Source organism: Salmo salar, chromosome 08 (assembly GCF_965601325.2).
Source record: "Salmo salar chromosome 08, fSalSal1, whole genome shotgun sequence".
Lineage (NCBI taxonomy): Eukaryota > Metazoa > Chordata > Actinopteri > Salmoniformes > Salmonidae > Salmo > Salmo salar.
This window is the reverse complement of record NC_138298.1, coordinates 15421296-15447658: the sequence shown is the minus strand read 5'-3', so window position 1 is coordinate 15447658 and position 26363 is coordinate 15421296. Positions and strand designations below refer to the sequence as shown.

The 26363-nt window shown below is 43.2% G+C and overlaps 1 protein-coding gene across 1 annotated transcript; it reads right to left on the bottom strand.

Annotated features, from left to right (window-relative positions):
• Positions 1 to 273: 273 nt before the first annotated feature.
• LOC106610037 (uncharacterized) lies at positions 274 to 24688 on the bottom strand. Its single transcript, XM_014209154.3, has 8 exons — positions 24171 to 24688; positions 23653 to 23783; positions 22300 to 23445; positions 16287 to 16578; positions 15734 to 15870; positions 8718 to 8882; positions 8257 to 8368; positions 274 to 7975 (listed from the first exon to the last, which is right to left on the bottom strand). Exons 1-8 carry the CDS (start codon positions 24460 to 24462, stop codon positions 7080 to 7082), a joined length of 3171 nt encoding a protein of 1056 aa, XP_014064629.3. The 5' UTR covers positions 24463 to 24688; the 3' UTR covers positions 274 to 7079.
• Positions 24689 to 26363: the final 1675 nt, after the last annotated feature.

The following is a 26363-nucleotide window of genomic DNA, read 5'->3' as shown; positions in this document are numbered from 1 at the left end:
CTGCAGCCAGAGCAAAGTGTCATTCTTGCACAACCGCGCCCACAACACCACCAGAAGCACGTCTGTCCCTCATGCCTCAGTTTGCTCTTCAAAACTGACTCCTGAGCCACTGAATAACCCACAATAAACCAAAATGACATCCACGAGTCGTCACCGTCGAAACCGACGGACCACTAGAGAGAGAGAGAGAAGGAAAATTCAGTCCCTGCATTGATAGAAAAATAGCCAAGGCAGTCGACACAGTTAACAAAATGGTCACACACTCACATAATATGAAGTATATTACTTTTATTGCACAAAACGATACGTGACAAGTAGAATAACTTTTATCACTATGGTAACACTTTTTACCTTTTCTGTAAATCTGATACCCTCGCTTTGATAAAATTAATTTTAGAATAGTTATGAAAAGGTTCAACATTACACACATCTTTACTACTTTGCCAGGTAAACATGAATTAAGTCACTATCATTATCTGACTATAAAACACGAGTATCAACCTAAAGGGACAAAGTTTGTCACTCTTCATCAGTGAAGCATTTTTACAGACACCATCAAATCAACCATCACCATATCTACTCTGCATCATCATCATCATCATCATAATACATATTTGGCGGACACCTTTCAGGGAAATCAAGGACATCTTACATTAAAAGTAGGCCTACATAAAATCAAGTACTGTACAAAAGATCAAATCAAGTGCATCAATCAAATTAATATTTAAATAAAGGACCAGACGAAACAGGGCAGATTAAAAGAGGGAGGAGTTGGGTAGAGGATGCGAATACAGTTTAGGGTAAGGGTTTAGGTTAAGGGGGTAGGTTTGGGAATAGGATACGGACCCGGCTTAGGGTGCGGGATAGGGGGACACATACAGTGCATTCAGAAAGTATTCAGACCCGTTTCTCCACATTGTTACATTACATCCTTATTCTAAAATTGATTTTAAATTGTTTTTTCCCCCCTCATCAATCTACACACAATACCCCATAATGACAAAGGAAAAACAGGTTTGTAATTTTTGGCCAAATAAAAAATAACAGAAATATTCCCTTTACATAAGTATTCAGACCCTTCACTCAGTACTTTGTTGAAGCTACAAGCTTGGCACACCTGTATTTGGGGAGTTTCTCCCATTCTTCTCTGCAGATCCTCTCAAGCCCTGTCAGGTTGGATGGGGAGCGTCGCTGCACAGCTATTTTCAGGTCTCGTCAGAGATGTTCGATCAGGTTCAAGTCCGGGCTCTGGCTTGGTTACTCAAGGACATTGAGACTTGTCCCGAAGCCACTCCTGCATTGTCTTGGCTGTGTGCTTAGGGTTGTTGTCCTGTTGGAAGGTGAAGCTTTGCCCAAGTCTGAGGTGCCGAGCGCTCTGGAGCAGGTTTTCATCAAGAATCTCTCAATACTTTGCTCCGTTCATTTTTGCCTCGATTCTGACTAGTCTCCCAGTCCCTGCCACTGAAAAACATCCCCACAGCATGATGCTGCCACCACCATGCTTCACCGTAGGGATGGTGCCAGGTTTCCTCCAGATGTGACCCTTGGCATTCAGGCCAAAGAGTTCAATCTTCGTTTCATCAGACCTGAGAATCTTATTTCTCATTGTCTGAGAGTCCTTTAGGTGCCTTTTGGCAAACTCCAAGCGGGCTGTCATGTGCCTTTTACTGAGGAGTGGCTTCCGTCTGGTCACTCTACCATAAAGGCCTGATTGGTGGAGTGCTGCAGAGATGGTTGTCCTTCTGGAAGGTTCTCCCAACTCCACAGAGGAACTCTGGAGCTCTGTCAGAGTGACCATCGGGTTCTTGGTCACATCCCTGACCAAGGCCCTTCTCCCCCGATTGCTCAGTTTGCCCGGGCGGCCAGATCTAGGAGGAGTCTTGGTTGTTATAAACTTCTTCCATTTAAGAATGATTGAGGCCACTGTTCTTGGGGACCTTCAATGCTGCAGAAATGTTTCGGTACCCTTCCCCAGATCTGTGCCTTGACACAATCCTGTCTCGGAGCTCTACAGACAATTCGTTCGACATGATGGCTTGGTTTTTTCTCTGACATGCACTGTCAACCGTGTGACCTAATATAGACAGGTGTGCCTTTCCAAATCATGTCCAATCAATTGAATTTACCACAGGTGGACTCCAATCAAGTTGTAGAAACATGTCAAGGATGATGAATGGAAGGATGCACCTGAGCACTATTTTGTCTCCTAGCAAAGGGTCTGAATACTTATGTAAATGACATTTAAAAAAATTATGTGCACAACATTCTTAACCTGTTTTTGCTTTGTCTTTATGGGGTATTGTGTGTAGGTTGAGATTTAAAAATATATTTTATAAGGCTGGAATGTAACAAAATGTGGAAAAAGTCAAGGGGTCTGAACACTTTCCCCTTGACTTCAAACCCCTTGACTTATTCCACATTTAGTTGTGCTACAGTCTGAATTCAAAATTGATTAAATACATCACCCATCTACACACAATACCCCATAATGACAAAGTTAAAACATGTTTTTAGAAATGTTTGCAAATGTATAAAAAAAAAGTACAGAAATGTAATTTACATAAGTATTCACACACCTGAGTCAATACTTTGTAGAAGCACCTTTGGCAACGATTACAGCTATGAGTGTTTCTGGGTAAGTGTTTGAGCTTTTCACACCTGGACTGTGCAACATTTTCCCATTATTCTATTCAAAATTCTTCAAGCTCTGTCAAATTGGATGTTGTTCATTGTTAGACAACCCGTTTTATGTCTTGCCATAGAACTCAGCCACTCAGGAACATTCATTGTCTTCTTGGTAAGCAACTCCAGTGTATATTTGGCCTTGTATTTTAGGTTATTGTCCTGCAGAAAGATGAATTAATCTCCCAGTGTCTGGTGGAAAGCAGACTGAACCAGGTTTTCCTCTAGGACTTTGCCTGTGCTTAGCTCTATTCTGTTTATTTTTATCCTGAAGAACTCCCCAGTCCTTAACGATTACAAGCATACCCATAACATGATGTAGCCACCACAATGCTTGAAAATATGGAGACTGGTACTCAGTAATGTAAAGTATTGGATTTGCCACAAACACAACACTTTGTATACAGGACAAAAGGTGAATTGCTTTGCCATGTTTTTTTGCAGTATTACTTTAATGCTTTTGTTGCAAACAGGATGCATGTTATGGACTATTTGGATTCTGTACAGGCTTCATTCTTCTCACTCTGTCTGTTAGGTTAGTATTGTGGAGTAACTACAATGTTGTTGATCCATCCTCTGTTTTCTCCTTTCACAGCCATTAAACTCTAACTGTTTTAAAGTCACCATTGGCATCATGGTGAAATCCCTGAGAAGTTTTCTTCCTCTATGGCAACTGAGTTAGGAAGTATGCCTGTATCTGTGTAGTGATTGAGTGTATAACCTTCCAAAGTATAACTAACTTCCTCATGCTCAATGGGATATTCAATGTCTGCTTTTGATTTGATTTTTACCCATCTACCAATAGCTGCCCTTCTTTGCGAGGCATTGGAAAACCTCCCTGGTCTTTGTGGTTGAATCTTGCCATAACAAAAGGGGTTGAATACTTATTGACTCAAGACATTTCAGCTTTTCATTTAATTAATTTGTAAACATTTCAAAAAACATAATTCCACTTTGACATTATGGGGTATTGTGTGAAAATAAATAAAACATCTCAATTTGATAATTTAATACAGTGGCTTGCGAAAGCATTCACATTTACATTTTTTACACTTGAGTCATTTAGCAGACGCTCTTATCCAGAGCGACTTACAGTAGTGAATGCATACATTTCATACATATCATACATTTATTTTCTTCTTCTCCGTAAAACACCCCCCATGTCATTTAAAAAAAAAATGTTTGCCTTACAACCTGGAATTAAAATCGATTTTTTGGGGGGTTTGTATCATTTGATTTACACAACATGCCTACTACCACTTTTGAAGATGCAAAATATTTTTTCTTGTGAAACAAACAAGAAATAAGACAGCGTGCATAACTATTCACCCCCCAAAAGTCAATATTTTGTAGCGCCACCTTTTGCAGCAATTACAGCTGCAAGTCTCTTGGGGTATGTCTCTATAAGCTTGTCACATCTAGCTACTGGGATTTTTGCCCATTCTTCAAGACAAAACTGCTCCAGCTCCTTCAAGTTGGATGGGTTCCGCTGGTGTACAGCAATCTTTAAGTCATACCACAGATTCTCAGTTGGATTGAGGTCTGGGCTTTGACTAGGCCATTCCAAGACATTTAAATGTTTCCCCTTAAACCACTCGAGTGTTGCTTTAGCAGTATGCTTAGGGTCATTGTCCTGCTGGAAGGTGAACCTCCGTCCCAGTCTCAAATCTCTGGAAGACAGAAACAGGTTTCCCTCAAGAATTTCCCTGTATTTAGCGCCATCCATCATTCCTTCAATTCTGACCAGTTTCCCAGTTCCTGCCGATGGAAAAACATCCCCACAGCATGATGCTGCCACCACCATGCTTCTCTGTCGGGATGGGGTTCTCGGGGTGATGAGAGGTGTTGGATTTGCGCCAGACATAGCGTTTTCCTTGATGGCCAAAAAGCTACATTTTAGTCTCATCTGACCCGAGTACCTACTTCCATATGTTTGGGGAGTCTCCCACATGCCTTTTGGCAAACACCAAACATGTTTGCTTATTTTTTTCTTTAAGCAATGGCTTTTTTCTGGCCAGTCTTCCGTAAAGCCCAGCTCTGTGGAGTGTACGGCTTAAAGTGGTCCTATGGACAGATACTCCAATCTCCGCTCTGGAGCTTTGCAGCTCCTTCAGGGTTATCTTTGGTCTCTTTGTTGCCTCTCTGATTAATGCCCTCCTTGCCTGGTCTGTGAGTTTTGGTGGGCGGCCCTATCTTGGCAGGTTTGTTGTGGTGCCATATTCTTTCCATTTTTTAACAATGGATTTAATGGTGCTCCGTGGATGTTCAAAGTTTCTGATATTTTTTCATAACCCAACCCTGATCTGTACTTCTTCACAACTTTGTCCCTGACCTGTTTGGAGAGCTCCTTGGTCTTCATAGTGCCAATTGCTTGGTGGTGTTGCAGACTCTGGGGACTTTCAGAACAGATGTGTATATATACACTGAGATCATGTGACAGATCATGTGACCCTTAGATTGCACACAGGTGGACTTTATTTAACTAATTATGTGACCAGTGAAGGTAATTGGTTGCACCAGATCTTATTTAGGGGCTTCATAGCAAAAGGAGTGAATACATATGCATGCACCACTTCTCCGTTTTAGCATTTTTTCGAATTTTTTGAAAGAAGTTATTTAATTCATTTCACTTCACCAATTTGGAGCATTTTGTGTATGTCCATTACATGAAATCCAAATAAAAATCCATTTAAATTTCAGGTTGTAAAGCAACAAAATAGGAAAAACACCAAGGGGGACGAATACTTTTGCAAGGCACTGTAAATTATCTATTTAATCCTGTAACACAACAACATGTGGAAAAAGTCAAGGGGTGTGAACTGAATACTTTCTGAAGGTACTGTAGGTATACTGAGAAGACACGGGGGTGGGGGGGGGGGGTTAGGTAGGACAGAGTCAATGATAGGCTATAGGCATCCTTGAAGAGGTGTGTTTTTAGGATGTTTTTGAATGAGATGACTGCATCTGCATGTTGTATGTTTGGGGGGAGTGCATTCCAGAGCCTGGGGCAGAGCAGTTGAAGGTTCAGGCAACCATGATGGAGAGGCGGCAGGTAGCCTAGCGCTTAAGAGAATTGGGCCAGTTACAGCATATGTCGCTGGTTCCAACCCTTGAGCAGACTAGATTAAAAATCTGTCAATGTGCCCATGAGCGAGGCGCTTAACCCGGATTGCTCCAGTATCGCCGTCAATGGCTGATCCCTGCCCGTGACATTCTTCCAGGGTGTCTGAGGGCTTTGGGATATTTAAAAAACACATTTCCATTTCACACTGGCTAACCACTAATACATGCAGTGAAACAGGACAAATATAAGCACCCCCTATTCGACCTGTGAATGGGGGGGTGACATGGAAAGAGGAGGAGCAGAGGGGGCATGTGCTGGGTGAAGGTCAGAGAGGTGGGTGGGTGCCAGGTTGTGGGGGGCTTTGTAGATGAGGAGGAGTGCCTTAAAGTTAATACGGGATTGCACAGGGATCCAGTGTAGATTGATGAGGATTAGTATAATGTGATCGGTTGATCTGGGTGAGGATTCTGGCAGCATAGTTCTGGACCAGTTGAAGTCTGTTGGTGAGTTTGGGAGGGAGAGTGTTGCAATAGTCCAAACGGGAAGTGACGAGGGCATGGATGAGGGTTTCGGTCCAAAGTGACCACAAGGCTTTTGACTTGTGTTGACAGAGGGACCGTAAAAACTATCTATGGTGATGCTGAGGTTGTACTGTGCATGGTAAGTAGGTGTTGGTGAATGTCATGGATTTTCAGGAACTTGTTGCACTGTTTGGGGGAAGAGTCTGCAGGGAAGTTGTCAGGATGCTAAAGTAGGCAGTTCGCTGTGGAGAAAAGGACTTTTGGGTCGTTTTTACCAGAGTTGATGAGGTCAGAGTAGTAAGATGTTCTTGCATCTGAGAGGGTGTTCTTCTATTTTAACAGGTGATCTGTGTATGCTTGAGGAATGAACTACTAGACCAGTCCTCTTGCAGATGTCCACTGGCTTTTAACTGCCGTAGCTTGGGGGTGTACCAGGGAGCAGTGTGGGTGAAGGAGACTGAGCAGGTTTTGAGGGGAGCGAGGGTATCCAGGGAAAAAGGCAGTCATTGCAGTTAGTGATGAGGGGACTGGGAATAAGGACTGGTGTATGTATTAATAAGGCTCATGAGATCAGTGGGGTTTATGTCATCATACTCATTCTTTCCTCAGTTCACCTCATCCAGTTCCCTAATACATCCAAAACCAACAGAATTAACTACAAACAAACAAACTAGTACTACTACATGTCACTACACTATACATGGGCTGTGTGCATTTTCTGCTGGTGTATCCTGAGGTAGCTCCTCTCGGAGAACCTCTTCCTGCAGTGAGTACAGGCAAACATTCTCCCGTATGGACCTTAAGATGCATCTTCAGATGGTACTGGTGGGAGAACCTCTTCTCACACTGGGGCAGCTGTAGGATTTCTCCCCTGTGTGGACCCTCTGGTGCCTCTTCAGGTGGTGCTGGTGGGAGAACCGCTTCTCACACTGGGGGCAGCTGTAGGTTTTCTCCCCTGTGTGGACCCTCTGGTGCCTCTTCAGGTTGAACGAGCGGGAGAAACTGGCATGGCACAGGTGGCAGCCGAACGATTTCTCCCCCATGTGCATCCTCTGGTCGAGCTGCACCTGTTTGGGGAAATTGAAGGCTTTCCCACAGAACGAATACGAGAAGCGCTTCTCCTTGTCACCGGATCTACTGACAGCGTCACTACTACTGTCATTTGTCAATGGGCTTGTGTAGCCATTTAGTGTTGAGGCACTGGCATCGTCTGAGTTCTGGTTTAACATTAGGAGAGTGTGAGGAGGATGAAAGCCAGGGAGTGTCTGTGTTGTCACAGGGTCCACGTTCCAGTTGATAGATGCTATAGAAGGCAGGCTGAAGGCAGCACCTGTTAGGGGGTTAACCTGAGGTGCCATCAGTCTCTCTGAATCACAACTATAGGAGCAGGAAGGAGCATCACTAGCAGAGTCTGTATCTGTTCTCTCCTGCCGAATAGAGACACCTCCCCGTCTCTGCAGACCAAATCTACGCCTCACCCTAGTCTCAGCCAGTCTGTTGTCATGGAGACTAAGTTCACACGTGGTTTTGTGTTCGACTGTCTGTTTCTGGTTGTGGTTAACAGTGTTGTTCCCCAGCCCAGAGTTGAGGACGCTGTCCCATCCACTGACCTCCACTATGTTGTCCCGCGGGGCCTTAGCTGCATCCGTCTGGGTCTGTGAATCCAAGATGGTCGCCCAGTCTCCTCTGTCATCCTCCAGCCAACCACCTGCAGAAACAGGTTAGAAAATAAACATGACAGAGAACTCTACATATGGAGATTTTTTTGTCAATTATCTGGTCAAGTTCATACATTATAATGTGTTTTTGTATGTAAACATAAGTTGAATTGATTTCATTTTATGAATGAAGACAAAATCATAGCCAGGTGCATCACTATTCACATTGAAGATCTATTACTGTATGAAGGCTATATGTATTACTCACTTGGCACGATGTGGCCAACCCGAGTCTATTACTGTATGTAGGCTATATGTATTTCTCCCTAACCTTGCTCCCCCATCTTTACTCCACTCAGCAAATCAATGCTCTCTGGTTCGTCTTCTATTGTCTCCTCTTTGACTAGCAGCAGATCAGGCTTCCCATCCTCCATGTCTACTGACTGTAAGAGATACAGATTGAGAGGATGTTGGATCAAGAATGAGGGGTTGCTATGAGTACTATGCAAACATGTTAGTTGATTTGATTACTTGAAACGCTTTAATGGTTTGATAATTCAAAGACATGGTCCCACACTTAAGACAAAATGAATCAAGACTGGGCCCGTATCCTCAAAGCATCTAAGAGTAAGAGTGCTGATCTAGGATAAGGTCCCCACCTGTCTATATAGTTTTATTCATTAAGATCTAAAAGGCAAAACTGATCCTAGATCAGCACTTCTGCTCTGAGAGGCTTTGTGGATACGGGCCCTGACCTAATACCATTCAGACAGTAGTTTACAGTGGACTCACCTCAGTGTGACTGTGTGTGGTCCTGTGCTGCTCAGCTGGTTCCTCTGTGGGTTCAGGAGGAGGTGTAGTCTGGTTGTCCTCCATGACCATGGTCCCCTCAGGGTTCCCCAGACCCTTCTCACACCCCTCATCCTTCACCGGCAGCACCTCTGGACACTCCTCCTCCTGGAAGAGACAGGTGATACAGATTACACAGACATACACTCCCTCAGGTACATACACACAGATAAACACACGTTAAAACATGGAGTCTTTACCCATCCCCACTACGTTTGAGTCCTATACTGTATTTACAGAATGATTTCATTGTTGTTAAACCCATCATGGTGGACATACAGTAAATATGGTGTGGGTATATAGTCAGCTATGATAAGTAAAATATCAGACAGGCCTGACTAAACTATTTTGACGTGTACAGTAGGTGTTTGTTTGTGGGTATGCGTAGGTATATTTAAGTGTATATGCAGAATAGGGTGAGATCAAGTTTTAAATACACCATATGAAAACCACACATGCACATGTCTCAACAAACAATGTGCATGAACTTGATAAACTGCAGGGGGTGTGGTATATGGAGGGGGTGGTATATGACCAATATACTACGGCTAAGGGCTGTTCTTATCCACGACACAACGCGGAATGCTAGGACACAGCCCTTAGCCGTGGTATATTGGCCATTTATCACAAACCCCCGAGGTGCCTTATTGCTATTATAAACTGGTTACCAACGTCATTAGAACAGTAAAGATAAATGTTTCGTCATACCAATGGTATACCATGACTTTCAGCCAATCAGCATTCAGGGCTCGAACCACCCAGTTTATAATAGGCTATACGAAGTGCATGGCCTGCCCTGGCCTACCCTGCTCTTGCTGATGTAAACATGTTTGTGCTGTCTAACTAATGGCTGTGCTGTGTATGGTGGCACTTTGGGAGGCAAGTCAAAGGCTTCTTCAGATGTTTTATTTGTCCAAAAAATGCAATATACTGTACATGTGGAGGGTGGACCAAGTGCAATAGTAGGAGTTGACTGTACTGATAGTGACACCGTTGTCTGTTGTGATAGTTAACTGTGGAGCGGACCGTACTGATAAATGCATAGATCTGAATAACTTGACACAACAGATGATAAATTAAAATAATGCTGTTGAACCACCAAATCTGAAACAAACTGTATGAGGGTGGCAGGGATGTTGGGGAGGATCAGAAAGTTAAGAATCACTCCATTTAAAAAAAATGTTTTTTATAAAATACATTTTTGGATTATCATGCTATTTCAATGGCAATACATTATGTTATGCAGCATAATGAAACATTTGACTTCCAATTTTGGGAGGAAGTTGCCAAAACTTTGCAATGGCGAATTGGAAAACCCATTGTCACCAAACGTAGTGTCAAATGGTAGGAATATGTGTTACAATAATAGAGGTAATATTTATACATTCTATTGCTGGTGACAACAAGGTGAAATTAAACAAAATGGTACAAACAGAGAATGTATATGAGGCTCAGCTACAAAACCTATTGCCTGTAGAGAGTTTAAATGAGGGAATGTCAACTGCTCAGAGAAGACTGCCAACTTCATATGCAAAATGGACACACTTTTGAGGATAAAGATGCATCCAAGAGTGTCAGCGGTGCGTACTATCACTTAGAGACAGAAAGTTGTGGTAGAGATTTATCAGATGAGGAAATCATATAGTGGAGGGCACCAATATCTATAATTGTATATAATATCAGGTACCATCAATACCATTTGATACCGATTTGAGCAAGGCATTTCATGATATTGGTTTATTTTTCCTTTTAACCTACACTATTCTCTAAAAAAGAGTGACTGTTCCTGCATGAACACTGCCTAGCATACTTTAAAAAATGAACAATAAAACAAAAACAGGTTGCTTAGCCTACTTAATTGTCTGCTGATGGACCGTCAATTGTGGATGGGCTTCCCATTGTATTCAATCTGGTTAGGTAGGTTTATACCACCAGAACACACCTGGCCACATGGGCAATCCACAGGCAGTTGTCTGAACAATCACAGTTTAAGTATTTTCTACGAACCAATATCAATATCGGGGGGGGGGGGGGGGGGAATTATATTTTGGGGTTCCCATCACTAATTCAGTGGATTTATTCTGAGGGATTGTAACGAATGAATGTATCATAAAGTGTCTTACATTCATTGTCTCTGCCAAAACATTTTATGAAATGGGGGACTGAAATGAATGAATGTGTCCTAGGGTGTGTTTGACCATGAATTTTAACTGACACATTTTATAAAATTGGTGACTGTGTACCTAGAGCCTGGTTAATGTTAATTACATTTAAATTGTAAATTAATTAGTTTTTTGTTTATTTTGTTGTGCTGATATTTTAGTGTGTATATAGGTTTGTACTCCCAACCCCATGTTTACCTCTGCACATAGAATAGTTTCTTTCTCTATAAGCCAATATGTAATGTATAGGCCTACAGTGTATTGCATTGGGACCAATGGAGTGCGTGGAGTAAAAAGTGTTGCTGTGCATATAGACCTCAGTCCCCCATTGAATAACTCCTTATATAGATTGTTTTAAAATCCACATTTAATGTCACCTGAATATGCACAAATATGAAACACTGTTAATGTTTAGACAATTCATTACATGAATAAATACAGGTTGACACTTATGTGGGGGACTTTTTATTTTGAAAAATGGTGAAATTCCGTGACCCGGAAGTACTCAGCAGTCTTATGGCTTGGGCGGTAGAAGCTGTTAAGGAGCCTTTTGGTCCTAGACTTGGCGCTCCGGTACCGCTTGCCGTACGGTAGCAGAGAAAACAGTCTGACCTGGGTGACTGGAGTCTCTGACAATTTTATGGGCTTTCTTCTGGCACCGCCTATTATATAGGTCCTGGACTGCAGGAAGCTTGGCCCCAGCGATGTACAGTTCGTTGGGGATGTGGACACCAAGGAACTTGAAACTCTCGACCCGCACCACTACAGCCCCGTTGATGTTAATGGGGGCCTGTTCGGCCCGTCTTTTCCTGTAGTCCACGATCAGCTCCTTTGTCTTGGTCACATTGAGGTTGATGTCCTGGCACCACACTGCCAGTTCTCTGACCTCCTCCCTATAGGCTGTCTCTTCCTTGTCGGTGATCAGGCCTACCACTGTTGTGTCGTCAGCAAACTTAATGGTGGTGTTGGAGTTGTTTGGCCACGCAGTCGTGGGTGAACAGGGAGTACAGGAGGGGACAAAACACCCCTGAGGGGCCCCAGTGTTGAGGATCAGGTGGCAGACGTGTTGTTGCAGAGGGAGGTGTTTAGTCCCAGGGTGATGAGCTTCATGGGCACTGGTGTTGAATGCTGAGCTGTAGTCAATTAACAGCATTCTCACATAGGTGTTCCTTTTGTCCAGGTGGGAAAGGGCAGTGTGGAGTGCAATTGAGATTGCGTCATCTGTGGATCTGTTGGGGCGGTATGAGAATTGGAGTGGGTCTAGGGTATCCGGGAGGATGCTGTTGATGTGAGCCATGACCAGCGTTTCAAAGCACTTCATGGCTACCGACGTGAGTGCTACGGGGCAGTAATCATTTAGCCAGGTTACTTTTGCTTCCTTGGGCACAGGGACTATGGTGGTCTATTTGAAACATGTAGCTATTACAGACTCGGTCAGGGAGAGGTTAAAAATGTCAGTGAAGACACTTGCCAGTTGGTCCGCGCATGCTTGGAGTACACATCCTGGTAATCCATTTGGCCCCCCGCGGCTTTGTGAATGTTGACCTGTTTAAAGGTCTTGCTCACATCAGCTACCGAGAGCTTACCTCAAAGCGAGCATAAAAGGCATTTAGCTTGTCTGGTAGGCTTGCGTAACTGGGCAGCTCGCGTCTGGGTTTCCCTTTGTAGTCCGTAATAGTTTGCAAGCCCTGCCACATCCGACGAGCGTCAGATCCGGTGTAGTAGGATTCAATCTTAATCCTGTATTGATGCTTTGCTTGTTTGATGGGTCATCTGAGGGCATAGCGGGATTTCTTATAAGCGTCCGGATTAGTGTCCCGCTCCTTGAAAGTGGCAGCTCTATCTTTTAGCTCGATGTGGATGTTGCCTGTAATCCATGACTTCTGGTTGGGATATGTACGTACGGTCACCCAGGGGACAATGCACTTATTGATGAAGCCGATGACTCAGGTGGTAGTGGTACTGTATACTCCTCAATGCCATTGGATGAATCCCAGAACAAATTCCAGTCTGTGCTAGCAAAACAGTGCTGTAGCGTAGCATCCGCGTCATCTGACCCCTTTGAGCAAGTCACGGGTACTTCCTGCTTTAGTTTTTGCTTGTAAGCAAGAATCAGGAGGATAGAATTATGGTCAGATTTGCCAAATGGAGGGCGAGGGAGTTTTTTTATGCATCTCTGTGTGTGGAGTAAAGGTGGTCTATTGTTTTTTTTCCCTCTGGTTGCACGTGACATGCTGGTAAAAATGTGGTAAAACGGATTTAAGTTTGCCTGCATTAAAGTCCCCGGCCACTAGGAGCACCATTTCTTATTTGCTTATGGCCTTATAGAGTTGGTTGAGTGCGGTCTTAGTGCCAGCATCGGTCTGTGGTGGTAAATAGATGGCTACGAATAATATAGATGAGAACTCTCTTGGTAGATAGTGTGGTCTACAGCTTATCATAGGGTACTCTACCTCAGGCGAGCAATACCTCGAGACTTCTTTAATATTACACATTGCGCACCAGCTGTTATTGACAAAGACACACACCCAAGCCTTCGTCTTACCAGACGTAGCTTCTCTGTTCTGCCGGTGCATGGAAAATCCCGTCAGCTCTGTTATCTGTGACGTCGTTCAGCCACGACTCGGTGAAACTTAAGATATTGCAGTTCTTAATGTCCCATTGGTAGGGTAATCGTAGGTCATCAATTTTATTTTCCAATGATTGCATGTTAGCAAGTAGAATGGATGGCAGTTTACTCGCTCGCCTACGGATTCTCAGAAGGCAGCCTGATCTGCGTTCTCTTTTCCTCCGTCTTTTCTTCACGCAAATGACTGGGATTTGGGCCAGTTCCCAGGAGAGCAGTATGTCCTTCTCATTGGACTCGTTAAAGGAAAAAGCTTCTTCCAGTTCGTGGTGAGTAATCGCTGTTCTGATGTCCAGACGTTATTTTTGGTCATAAGAGATGGTACCAGCAACATTATGTACAAAATAAGTTAAACAACACAAAAAAACTAACAAAATAGCACAATTGGTCAGGAGCATGTAAAACGTCAGCCATCCTCTTTGGCGCCGTCTTAACAAGCTCCCCTATGGCAGATAAATTAGGATGTACATGTAAGCAAATGAATAGCTATGCGTAGCCTTTCTGAAATAAATGGGCCAAACTTGATGTACTGTAACTTTTTAATGTTACACTACAGTGCCTTGCAAAAGTATTCACCCCCTTGGTGTTTTTCCTATTTTGTTTCATTACAACCCAACCTGTAATTTAAATGGATTTTTATTTGGATTTCATGTAATGGACATACACAAAATATTCCAAATTGGTGAAGTGAAATGAAAAAAAAACTTGTTTTCAAAAAATTTAAAAAAATTACAAAAAAACGGAAAAGTGGTGCGTACATATGTATTCACCCCCTTTGCTATGAAGCCCCTAAATAAGATCTGGTGCAACCAATTACCTTCACTAGTCACATAATTAGTTAAATAAAGTCCACGTGTGCAATCTAAGGGCCACATGATCTGTCACATGATCTCAGTATATATACACCTGTTCTGAAAGGCCCCAGAGTCTGCAACACCACCAAGCAAGGGGCACCACCAAGAAAGCGGCACTATGAAGAACAAGGAGCTCTCCAAATAGGTCAGGGACAAAGTTGTGGAGAAGTACAGATCAGGGTTGGGTTATGAAAAAATATCAGAAACTTTGAACATCCCACGGAGCACCATTAAATCCATTATTAAAAAATGTAAAGAATATGGCACCACAACAAACCTGCCAAGAGAGGGCCGCCCACCAAAACTCACAGACCAGGCAAGGAGGGCATTAATCAGAGAGGCAACATAGAGACCAAAGATAACCCTGAAGAAGCTGCAAAGCTCCACAACGGAGATAGGAGTATCTGTCCATAGGACCACTTTAAGCCGTACACTCCACATAGCTGGGCTTTATGGAAGCGTGGCCAGAAAAAAAGCCATTGCTTAAAGAAAAATACAATATGTTCGCCAAAAGGCATGTGGGAGACTCCCCAAACATATGGAAGAAGGTACTCTAGTCAGATGAGACAAAAATGTAGCTTTTTGGCCATCAAGGAAAACGCTATGTCTGGCGCAAACCCAACACCTCTCATCACCCCGAGAACCCATCCCGACAGTGAAGCGTGGTGGCAGCATCATGCTGTGGGGATGTTTTTCCATCGGCAGGGACTGGGAAACTGGTCAGAATTGAAGGAATGATGGATGGCACTAAATACAGGGAAATTCTTGAGGGAAACCTGTTTCTGTCTTCCAGAGATTTAAGACTGGGACGGAGGTTCACCTTCCAGCAGGACAATGACCCTAAGCATACTGCTAAAGCAACACTCAAGTGGTTAAAGGGAAACATTTAAATGTCTTGGAATGGCCTAGTCAAAGCCCAGACCTCAATCCAATTGAGAATCTGTGGTATGACTTAAAGATTGCTGTACACCAGCGGAACCCATCCAACTTGAAGGAGCTGGAGCAGTTTTGCCTTGAAGAATGGGCAAAAATCCCAGTGGCTAGATGTGCCAAGCTTTCAAGACATACCCCAAAAGACTTGCAACTGTAATTACTGCAAAAGGTGGCTCTACAAAGTATTGACTTTGGGGGGGTGAATAGTTATGCATGCTCAAGTTAAGTTTTTTTGTATTATTTCACAAAATATGTTGCATCTTGTGTAAATCAAATGATACAAACCCCCCCAAAAATCTATTTTAACTCCAGGTTGTAAGGCAACAAAATATGAAAAATGCCAAGGGGGGTGAATACTTTCGCAAGCCACTGTATGACACCAACCTCAATCACGATAACATGCTGGGTTGAGGTTCCACTCCCCTCATCAACAGCTACGGGTTGGTCATCTCTCCACGTGTTGTGTCCTGATGGCTTCGCAAAGCTCTCACTGGAGACCACACCAGTGAGATGTCCTTCACCTGAGAAAATTATTGGGGGAAAAGGGGTGCTTAAGTTAGGTACTGTCAATACTCAACACTATATTGTACACTATTGACATTGTCTACAATTGGCAAGGATAAGGTTACACTTCTCATAACTTCTTGATATACTATTTAGTGATTGATTGTTCCATGCATCACATTCTTTTTGAGTATGATAATTCAACATTCAGTTTATCAATAATCTACTTAGAATATGATCTTGTCTTTGTGCAATAATCATTTGTTCTTAATTGGTCTGCCTAGTAAAACAAAGGTAAAATAAAGTTGTGCAAGATGGGGTTAGTATTGCATACTATCCAAAAACTGTCCATGACCCAATTCTGGACAACACATACGCAGAGTAGAACGGGGCGATAGGCCCCGCAGCATCCGCCTTCTAAAAAAAATGTTACCTCTTGCCATTCCTCTGTATCCGTCGAGGATCTTAACACCACTGGGACGACTGGCGAGGGCGCGCTCTCGGATTGTCCTCTCTGCGCGCTCCCGTGCCACCTTCAGTTCCATTAGCTGTAGTTTCCTCCGCAATGCCCTGTTTTCTTTCTGGCTTTGAGTTATTTCCAAACGAAACACTGCATAGTCGTCGTCTACGAGTTTACAAATATCTGCCACGGCTGAATTCGCTAACACCTCCATGATGGAGGCTATTTGAGTGTGGAAAACCATACAGTTAGCCATTGTTACTTTTAGCTAACGTTAGCAACTAGCTAGCTAGCGTTACCTAAATAACGTCTATCAACCAAGTCCTGTCTTCAACGCGAATTAAATACAACATTGGGTAAGTATGTGATGCTGTGCAGTTAAATTAGTCATATTTTTAGTTCCATCGTGTTAATAAACGTCTAAATAACAACAATAAAAACGCTGACGTGGAAGTTGTTCTTTGTCATTGTTTACTTCCGTTTACACTCTTCTTCTTGTGCGTTTCCAGCAGACTAGACGCTGTATTGCTGCCTTTATCAGGTCAGAGTGCGAATTACACATTTAAATACACTACATTACCAAAAGTATGTGAACACCTGGTCGTCAAACACTCGTTCCAAAACCTTGGGCATTAATATGGAGTTGGTCCCCCATTGCAGCAATAACAGCCCCCACTCTTCTGGGAAAGCTATCCACTAGATGTTGTAACATTGCTGCGTGGAATTTCTTCCATTCAGCCACAAGTGCATTAGTGAAGTCAGGCACTGATGTTGGGCGATTTGGACTCCAATTCATCCCAAAGGTGTTCAATGGGGTTGAGATCAGGGCTCTGGGCAGGCCAGTCAAGTTCTTCCACACCGATCTCGACGAACCATTTCTGTATCGACCTCGCTTTGTGCATGGGGACATTGTCATGCTGAAACAGGAAAGGGCTTTCCGCAAACTGTTGCCACAAAGTTGGAAGCACAGAATTGTCTAGAATGTCATTGTATGCTAAAGCGTTAAGATTTCCCTTCACTGGAACTAAGGGGCCTAGCCCGAACCATGAAAAACAGCCCCAGACCATTATTCCATCTCCACCAAATTTTCCAGTTGGCACTATGCGTTGGGGCAGGTAGCGTTCTCTTGGCATCCGCCAAACCCAGATTCGTCCGTCGGATTGCCAGATGGTGAATCGTGATTCATCACTCCAGAGAACGCATTTCCAACACTCCAGAGTCCAATGGCAGCGAGCTTTTCACCACTCCAGCCGATGCTTGGCATTGCGTATGGTGATCTTAGGCTTGTGTGCGGCTGCTCGGCCATGGTAACCCATTTCATGAAGCTCTCGACGAACAGCTCTAGGTGCTGACGTTGCTTCCAGAGGAAGTTTGGAACTCGGTAGTGAATGTTGCAACCGAGGACAGACGATTTTTACTTGCTACGCGTTTCAGCACTCGGCGCTCCCGTTTTTGTGAGCTTGTGTGGCCTACCACTTCGCAGCAGAGCCATTGTGGCTCCTAGAAGTTTCCACTTGACAATAATAGCACTTACAGTTGCCTGGGGCAGCTCTAGCAGGGAAGAAATTTTGCAAACTGACTTGTTGGAAAGGTGGCATCCTATGACTGTGTCACGTTGAAAGTCAGTGAGGCCCTCCTACTACCAATGCTTGTCTATGGAGATTGCGTAGCTGTGTGCTCGATTTTATACACCTGTCAGCAACGGGTTTGGCTGAAATAGCCGAATCCATTAATTTGAAGGGGTGTCAACATACTTTTGTATACATAGTGTATGTAAAAGATTTAAAGTGGGGACTCTTGCCTTGCAAGCCTCACTAATAAACCATCCTTAATACTGTAGAAGCAGTGTTGTGCTAATAATATAAAAATTTGCAAATATTACACTTGTCTTTCATCTTTTGTTATTCACAGCCGATAGATACTGTACCTATGAACATTTTGTCTGGTGGTGCTGGGGCTACCTTGCCAATCATGTCAGACATAGCCTATCAAGGAAGGTAAGATGTCTGTATGATACTAGGACACTATCAAATAATGACATGTAGCTAGCTATTAACAAAACATAGCTACTTACCAACAACACAGCAGTCTCGGGTTTGACGGTTGACAGCCCAAGTAGAAGCTAGTTGGATGTAAATCCAGATGGCGCCAACAGACATGGCAGCTCTGCTTCTAGCTCCGAAGCAACTTTGCAGTATTTTTTTGGTGTGTGTTATTTCTTACATTATTAGCCCAGAATCTTTTTTTGTGTTATTACATACAGCCATAAATAACTTTTGGATATCAGAGCTGCGGTAAATCACCAGCATCCCGAATTGGATCCTTTGTTCGTACCCCCCAGGGCAATTTAACAGTGGCTGCTCAAAGACGCACCGGTGGAGAAGAGGTATTCAGAATTGACTTCTAGTGCACACCATCCATTGCTTCCTGGGTATATTACTCGCTCATGTTCAGTCTCTGGACAATAAAGTAGACAAGCTCAGGGCGAGGATCTCCTTCCAGAGAGACATCAGGGACTGTATCATACTCTGTATCACGGAATCATGGCTCTCTAGGGATATACTGTCCCTGTCCATACAGCCAGCATGGTTCTCAGTTCATCACGCAGACAGGAATAAAGAACTCTCCGAGAAGAAGAAAGGTGGTGGTGTATGTTTAATGATGAACTACTCATGGTGTGATTGTGATAACATACAGTAACACAAGTCATTTTGTTCACCCGACCTAGAATACCTCACAATCAAATGCAAACTGCATTACCTCCCAAGAGAATTCTTGTGATTTTTCGGTTATAGTCACAGCTGTGTATATTTCCCCCTCAAGCCGAAACCACAACGGCCCTCACTTTATGCAAACTTTAAACCACATATCCTGAGGCCTCATTTGTTGTAGCTGGGGATTTTAACAAAGCACATTTGAGGAAAACGCTACCGAAGTTCTATCAATACATTGACTGTAGTAGTCGCTTAGGAAAAACACTAGACCACTGCTACTTGCCTTTTTGACATGCCTATGTTAAGGAATCGTTGAGAGTATTGCAACAACTAACTAGCAAGGGATGATTTTTTTTCAAGAATCAAGCACAAACTGGAATCATAGTTATCATTTCCATCTGAGATATATGATCGACAGTCTCGACTAAAAAGTAACAAGGCGGTTCTCATCGTAGAGCTTGAACATCGTCAGCGACACTAGCTAGTAGCGTATTAATAACTTTATTTTTCAGATCACGACTCCATTTTGCTCCTCCCTTCCTATAGGCAGAAACTCAAACAGGAAGTACCTGGTCTATTCAACGCTGGTCTGACCAATCGGAATCCATGCGTCAAGATTGTTTTGATCACACGGACTGGGATATGTTCCGGGTGACTGAATTCCTAAGGAATCGATAGGGGACGTTCCCACTGTGACTATTAAAACCTACCCCAACCAGAAACCGTGGATAGATGGCAGCATTCACGCCAAACTGAAAGCACGAATCACCACATTTAACCATGGCAAGGTTACTGGGAATATGGTTGAATACAAACAGTGTAGTTATTCCCTCCATAAGGCAATCAAACGGGTAAAACGTCAGTACAGAGACAAAGTTGAGTCGCAATTCAACGGCTCAGACACGAGACATATGTGACAGGGTCTACAGACAATAACGGACTACAAAGGGAAAACTAGCCACGTCACGGATACCGACGTCTTGCTCCCGGACAATCTAAACACCTTCTTCGCCTGCTTTGAGGATAACACAGTGCCACCGACACGGCCCGCTCCCAAGGACTGTGGGCTCTCGTTCTCCGTGGCCGAGGTGAGTAAGACTAAGCGTGTTAACCCTCGCAAGCCTGCCGGGCCAGACGGCATCCCTAGCCGCGTCCTCAGAGCATGCGCAGACCAGCTAGCTGGAGTGTTTTAAGGACATATTCAATCTCTCCCTATCCCAGTCTGCTACCCCCACTTACTTCAAGATGTCCACCATTGTTGCCGTACCCAAGAAAGCATAAGGAACTGAACTAAATGAGTATCGCCCCATAGCACTTCTGTCATTTTGAAGTGCCCGCTACCATCCAGAAGGCGAGTTCAGTACAGGTACATCAAAGCTGGGACCTAGAGACTGGAAAAACAGCTTCTATCTCAAGACCATCAGACTGTTAAATAGCCATCAATAGCCGGCTACCACCCGGTTACTCAACCCTGCACCTTAGAGTTTGCTGCCCTATGTACATAATCATGGAATCACTGGCCACGTTAATAATGGAACACGAGTGAATTTAATGTTTACATACCGCTTTCCTCATCTCCATATGTACATACTGTATCATATTCTACTGTATTTTAGTCAATGCCACTCCAACATTGCTCGTCCTAATATTTATATATTTTCTTAATTCCATTCTTTTACTTTTAGATTTGTGTATTGTTAGATACTACTGCACTGTTGGAGCTAGGAACAAGCATTTCGCTACACCCGCAATAATAACTGCTAAATATGTTTGTGACCAATACAATTTTATTTGAAATCTATATCCTGGCCATCTGCCCAAGGTTGTTGAACAACTTTTATGGAAGCCCATTTTCACTCCTATTTGCAGAGCGAAATGTGCGTGCGCTGCACCCATATGCAGACTTAACAACAAATGTCCAAATGGTTGGGGGCGGACCACAGTTGGGGGCGTGTTGTCTCTGGGCAATTAGGCATCATTGGCGAAAGTAAAAAATCCATACCCAACTCTCCAACAAGTTGTGACTAGCTCACTCACTAAACTCTGTTTTGGACAAGACTGACTTCACACTTTGTAGTCAATTTTGACACTATAATTAATGTTTGACTCGTATTGATGCGACATGGGCAATTTAAAACCGGAGATGTTGGTTCTAAGGGGTAGTTGACCTTGAACAAATCACATACTCTGTAACATGGACTAACTTGGTGAAATAATAGGGGTTGACATGATTTTTAAATAATTCCACCTTCCGCTGTTCCCAATTCATACAACATCTGCAAGTTCCGAGTCAAGTAAAGCACATATTCAACTACAAAGACCAGGGAGCTTATATAAAGCCTCACAAAGAAGGGCAGTGATTGGTAGATTGGTAACAATAACAAATCAGACATCAAATATCTATTTAAGCATGCTGAAGTTAATTTCCTTACAAAAAAAGATTTCAGTTTTGAAACTACAGTAAAAGTGCAATAACTGCAGTTGACTGGTATTTTGGACACAGTAATTACAGAATTACTGTTAATTATAAGTTATACTGCACTCTAACTGCAGTTACCTTGCAAAAATGATGGAAGTAAAAAAAATATATATTTTGGATGCCGTATTTGCAGGATACTGCAGTTATACTGCACTCTGACTGCAATCTTTTTTTCGTAAGGGTTAAGCTGTGGATGATGTATTAAACCACTCAGACACATAAAAGATGCAGTCGTCATTCGTAAATTGTTCAGGGATGTTCCCATTAGGCCATTGGTGATTTTAATGAGTAGATCATTGACTAAAAATGACAATTCAATCCATCTTAGGGGGGGGGGGGGGGGGGGTGAATAAAATTCTTAAGGAAAAGTCCCATTATATGTTTATTAAACATAAACAAGTTTTAAATACACCATATGAAAACCACACGTCACAACAAAAAATATGCATGAACTTGATACTGCATTCATCTTCTCAAAAGTGTTTAGGGAAAAATATTAAGTAGTTGAATGGAAGTAATGAAATAGGCATTTATGAACATTATATATCCTCCACAGTAGAAACACAATATGTAACAGACTTTTTAGACTTATAATATGCCTTATATATCACACAATGTCTGCATGCAATATTCTACCCAGGAATATTCAACACTGAAATCTGTTACTCTTGTTATTCCAAATGCATCTGTGGATCTTTTATGATGGCAACAATGAAACTTCATCTTTGTCTTTAATGCAGGGTTTGATCTAAACGTCAGAAGTTATCGAGTGGAATGTTTACTTTCTATGTTATAGAGTTGAATGGTGTTTTTGCTGGTGTGTCCTGAGGTAGCTCCTCTCTGAGAACCTTTTCCCGCAGTGTGTACAAGCGAATGGCCTTTCTCCAGTGTGGACCTTCAGGTGCATCTTCAGCTGGTCCTGGCGGGAGAACCTCTTCTCACACTGGGGACAGCTGTAGGGTTTCTCCCCTGTGTGGACCCTCTGGTGCCTCTTCAGGTGGTGCTGGTGGGAGAACCTCTTCTCACACTGGGTACAGCTGAAGGATTTCTCCCCTGTGTGGACCCTCTGGTGACTCTCCACCTTCTGGAGGCAGCTAAAGCCTTTGTGACAGAACTTGCAGAGGAACCGTTTCTCTTTTGTATTGCCTGATGTTGCTCCCCCTCTCTGAGCCTGGGCTCTAGCCCTGTCGTTGGAGTTCAATACCTGATCAAAAAGAACGCGGCTGTGTAAATCGGAAGGCCCCATTGACGTGGACACTGGGTCGCGATCCCTGAACGCGTGTAAAGGGGAGTGGGTTGCGACATTTGGATTTGTCTCTAAGCTTTCCCTGTAGTCTAAGAAGTCACTGGTGTTGCCCTGCGAGTGTCCTAAGTGAGTTTCGTTTGCATTCCATGTCAGAGGAGTGTCGTCCTCCACTTTCACAATCATGTCATCTAAGACTATAACCTCCCCTTTCTTATCTAGGGACTCTTCAGAGTATACACTACTACTGTACCGGTTCCAGTCCCCTCTCATTGGATTAGTCTGTGTATCTAAGTCCACAGATATATCACTAGGTATCATCCCGGTCTCTGTAGCGTATGAACATGACGGATCATTGCCAGTCTGTAACGCGTCACCTGTGTCCTGATGTGATAGAACCGTCCTCGGGCTCGGGTTACCGTAAAGTAAATACTCTGAGCGGGGAGCAGGAGGACAGCCCAGTCGCCCCAGCCCCGTTAAAGTCTCGGTGTCTGTCTCTGACTTGAGTACGGCGTTCGGCATTCCACTGACCTCCGTGATGCTGCGTCGGGTCCTGGGTTGCACTGGGGCAGTAGTGGGGTCATCCGTGGCTACAGGGGGTGCTCCAGTCTGGATGTCTCTGCTATGCTGTGGGTCCACCTCTCCTTCAGACCTCTCCAGCTTGACCTCAGGACCATCAGCCTCTGTATCTGCAGACTGATAAGGAGAGAGGGGGTTATTACCAGTACATGAGTAGAATTTGATAAATATGTTGTAAGGAAGTCTAACAAGCTCCCCTATGGCAGATAAATTATGATGTACATGTAAGCAAGTGAATAGCTGAGGGAAGCCTTTCTGAAATAAATGGGCCACATCTGATGTACAAAGTAACTGTAATTTGTAATGCAACACTATGACACTAACCTCTATCATGATAACATGCTGGGTTGAGGTTCCACTCCCCTCATCAACAGTGATTGGTTGGTCATCTCTCCATGTATTGTGTCCTGCTGGCTTCACAGAGATCCTGTGGCCTCCAGTGAGATGTCCTTCACCTGAGAGAGTGATTGGGGATAAAGAGGAGGTTATGTTTGCTACTGTCAATGCTCAACGCTATATTGAACACTATTGACAGTTTGGAGACTGTCTATAATTGGCGAGGATGTAAGGAAACACTTCTCATAACTTCTTGATATACTATTTATTGATCTCTGTATTATGTTCCATGCATCACAATGTTTTCATTGAGTAAATAATAGGAAATGCAGTTAATCAAGAATATGGTTAGAATATGATATTGTGTCTTTGCGAAATTAAGTAATCAGGAGAATTATTGCATACTAGCCAAAAAACGGACCATGACCCAATTAACACATCTGAACACATGTGCAGAGGAGAACGTGGTGACAGGCGCTGAGCTATTTATTTTCTGCTAAATGTACCTCTTGCCATTCCTCTGTATCGGTCCAGAATATTGACACTACTCGTAGTCGTACTCCCTGGGACGACGCGCCCTCGCGTCATTGTCCTCTCTGCGCGCTCCCGTGCCACCTTCAGTTCCAGTTGCTGTAGTTTCCTCCGTAATGCCCCGTTTTCTTTCTGTCTTTGAGTTATTTCCAAACGAAACACTGCATATTCGTCGTCTACGAGTTTACAGATATCTGCCACAGCTGCATTCGCTAGCACCTCCATGATGGAGGCTATTTGAGTGTGAAAAACCATACAGTTAGCCATTATTAGCTAACGTTAACAGCTAGCTAGCGTTCCTTATATAAAACCTATAATTTAAGTCTTGTTTCCAACGCGAATAAAACACTACCTTGGGTATGAATGTGATGCTGTGCCGTTAAATGAGTCATATGTTGAGTTCTAGGGTGTTAATAAACGTCTAAATACAACAATAAAACGCTAACTTTGAAAATATTGTTCACTTCCGTTTACTACTTTTTTTTGGTTTGGTTTTCCGACAGACTACGTCTTCAGTCAATTTAATTCCGGTTGGCATCCAATATTAACGTTGCATTACCGCCATCAACTGGACTGGAGTATAAATGGGAAAAGGAAAAACCTTGCCAACTAACCCAACATTCATTAAAAACCCACCCCTCATTCCATTATGTTGACCCTATCTGATCATCCACCATTCCAACAGCCTGGGAGGACAGAACACTACCATTCAACACACCATGTAACTCTTCCGTAGTAATTTCTCATAATCCCAAGCACTTCTCTGCAGCCGCCACCACAACACCTATTTTCTGTGATTTACATTCCATTCCTGCGGTACAGTTGATAACCCTGGCAATGAACGCTAAAAAACCAACCTTATTGAAGCATGTTTCGTTTGTAGGCCTATCGTTCTGTACTGGCAAAAGTCTACTACTCAACGGGATCCTTGACCCATCTTCACTGCCTCAGCATACGACACCTTCTGACTAGATGCTTTGTTGTGTATCGCTGCCCTTCGCAGGTCAGAGTGTGAATCGCACATTTTGTTCACAGAAAAGTGGAATAGGAAAAAAGAAACTGCACCTTCATCTAACCCTTCATATACACCACTATCCCCAATAAACCCACCACTCCTTCCCACTACTTTGGCCCTAACAAATACTAACCCAGGCCGTTGGCCTGGGAGGATGGAACCCTTTCTCTCAAAATTCCCTGTAGTTCTTTTGCACTAAAATCTCTGACACCCAAAAACTTCCCTGCTGCTGCTACTAACGAAATGTATCTTCTGGGATTTCCATTCCATCCGTGCGGTACAATTAATAACCATAGTAATAAACACCAAGAAGCCAACCTTACTAAAGCACAAACTATTCGAGTCACTCTGTACTGGCCTACTACTCACATTGATCCTTCCAGGCTCACTCACCCATAGCCCTCCATCTTCTACTTTCCTCGCTGCTCTCACCCTGGCAACCTCACCCTGTCTCACTCGCACAGGACATTTCTGATCCCCAGCAACATGAGCACCCCCACAATTGACACACACAGCTTTTCGCACCAAAACTACACACTCTTTTGTCCCACTGTAGGGGGTTTGGAACAAAAGCTCTCACCGGATAACTTCCATATCCTAACATTACTTTATCAGGTAATAACTCTGTATCAAAACTCAAAAGTACCGACAGGGTCACGTCAGTCTTGCATTCTCCACCGGGTCTGTGTCACACCAAACGGTGCACCCCTTTACAGTGAAGAGAAATGATCTTATTGGTTGGGATCATAGCTCAAAGGGTGTGGTCGTTCCATTTGATTTCAATAACTTTTTGATTTGACGCCAACTTTCTATACATAATTGCACATTGTAGAAGTGGTCAAGAAAGTGACTTTTTGGGCCTGATTGACAAAACATTTAGGAGATAGAGGTGCTTAAAGTTGATCCATTTTGCACCATTAGACATCCCCCGCCTGGGCACAGACGTCAGTTCAACATATCGTTTTAACCTGAATTAAATGTGAAATCAACAAAAAATGTAACTGGATTTAGGTTAAATGTTGGGTGAAAAACAGTTTGCGTTTTTAGGTAATTGATGTTAAAGGATAAAAAAGTTAATAATTTGTTTGACTTTAAACATTTTTTATTACAAAATAGTTTGTCAACCCTGTTTGTAAGCTTTTAAATTCTATCA

What these genes read in the sequence shown, in the direction of transcription:
- LOC106610037 (XM_014209154.3), bottom strand. Translation starts at nt 24,462, where the DNA reads ATGGCTAACTGTATGGTTTTTCACACTCAAATAGCCTCCATCATGGAG. An exon ending in ATACAGAGGAATGGCAAGAG is followed by an intron (nt 23,784 to 24,170) that starts GTACATTTAGCA and finishes TCACTCTCTCAG; the next exon opens with GTGAAGGACATCTCACTGGA. An exon ending in AGCATGTTATCGTGATTGAG is followed by an intron (nt 8,883 to 15,733) that starts GTTGGTGTCATA and finishes TGTCTCTTCCAG; the next exon opens with GAGGAGGAGTGTCCAGAGGT.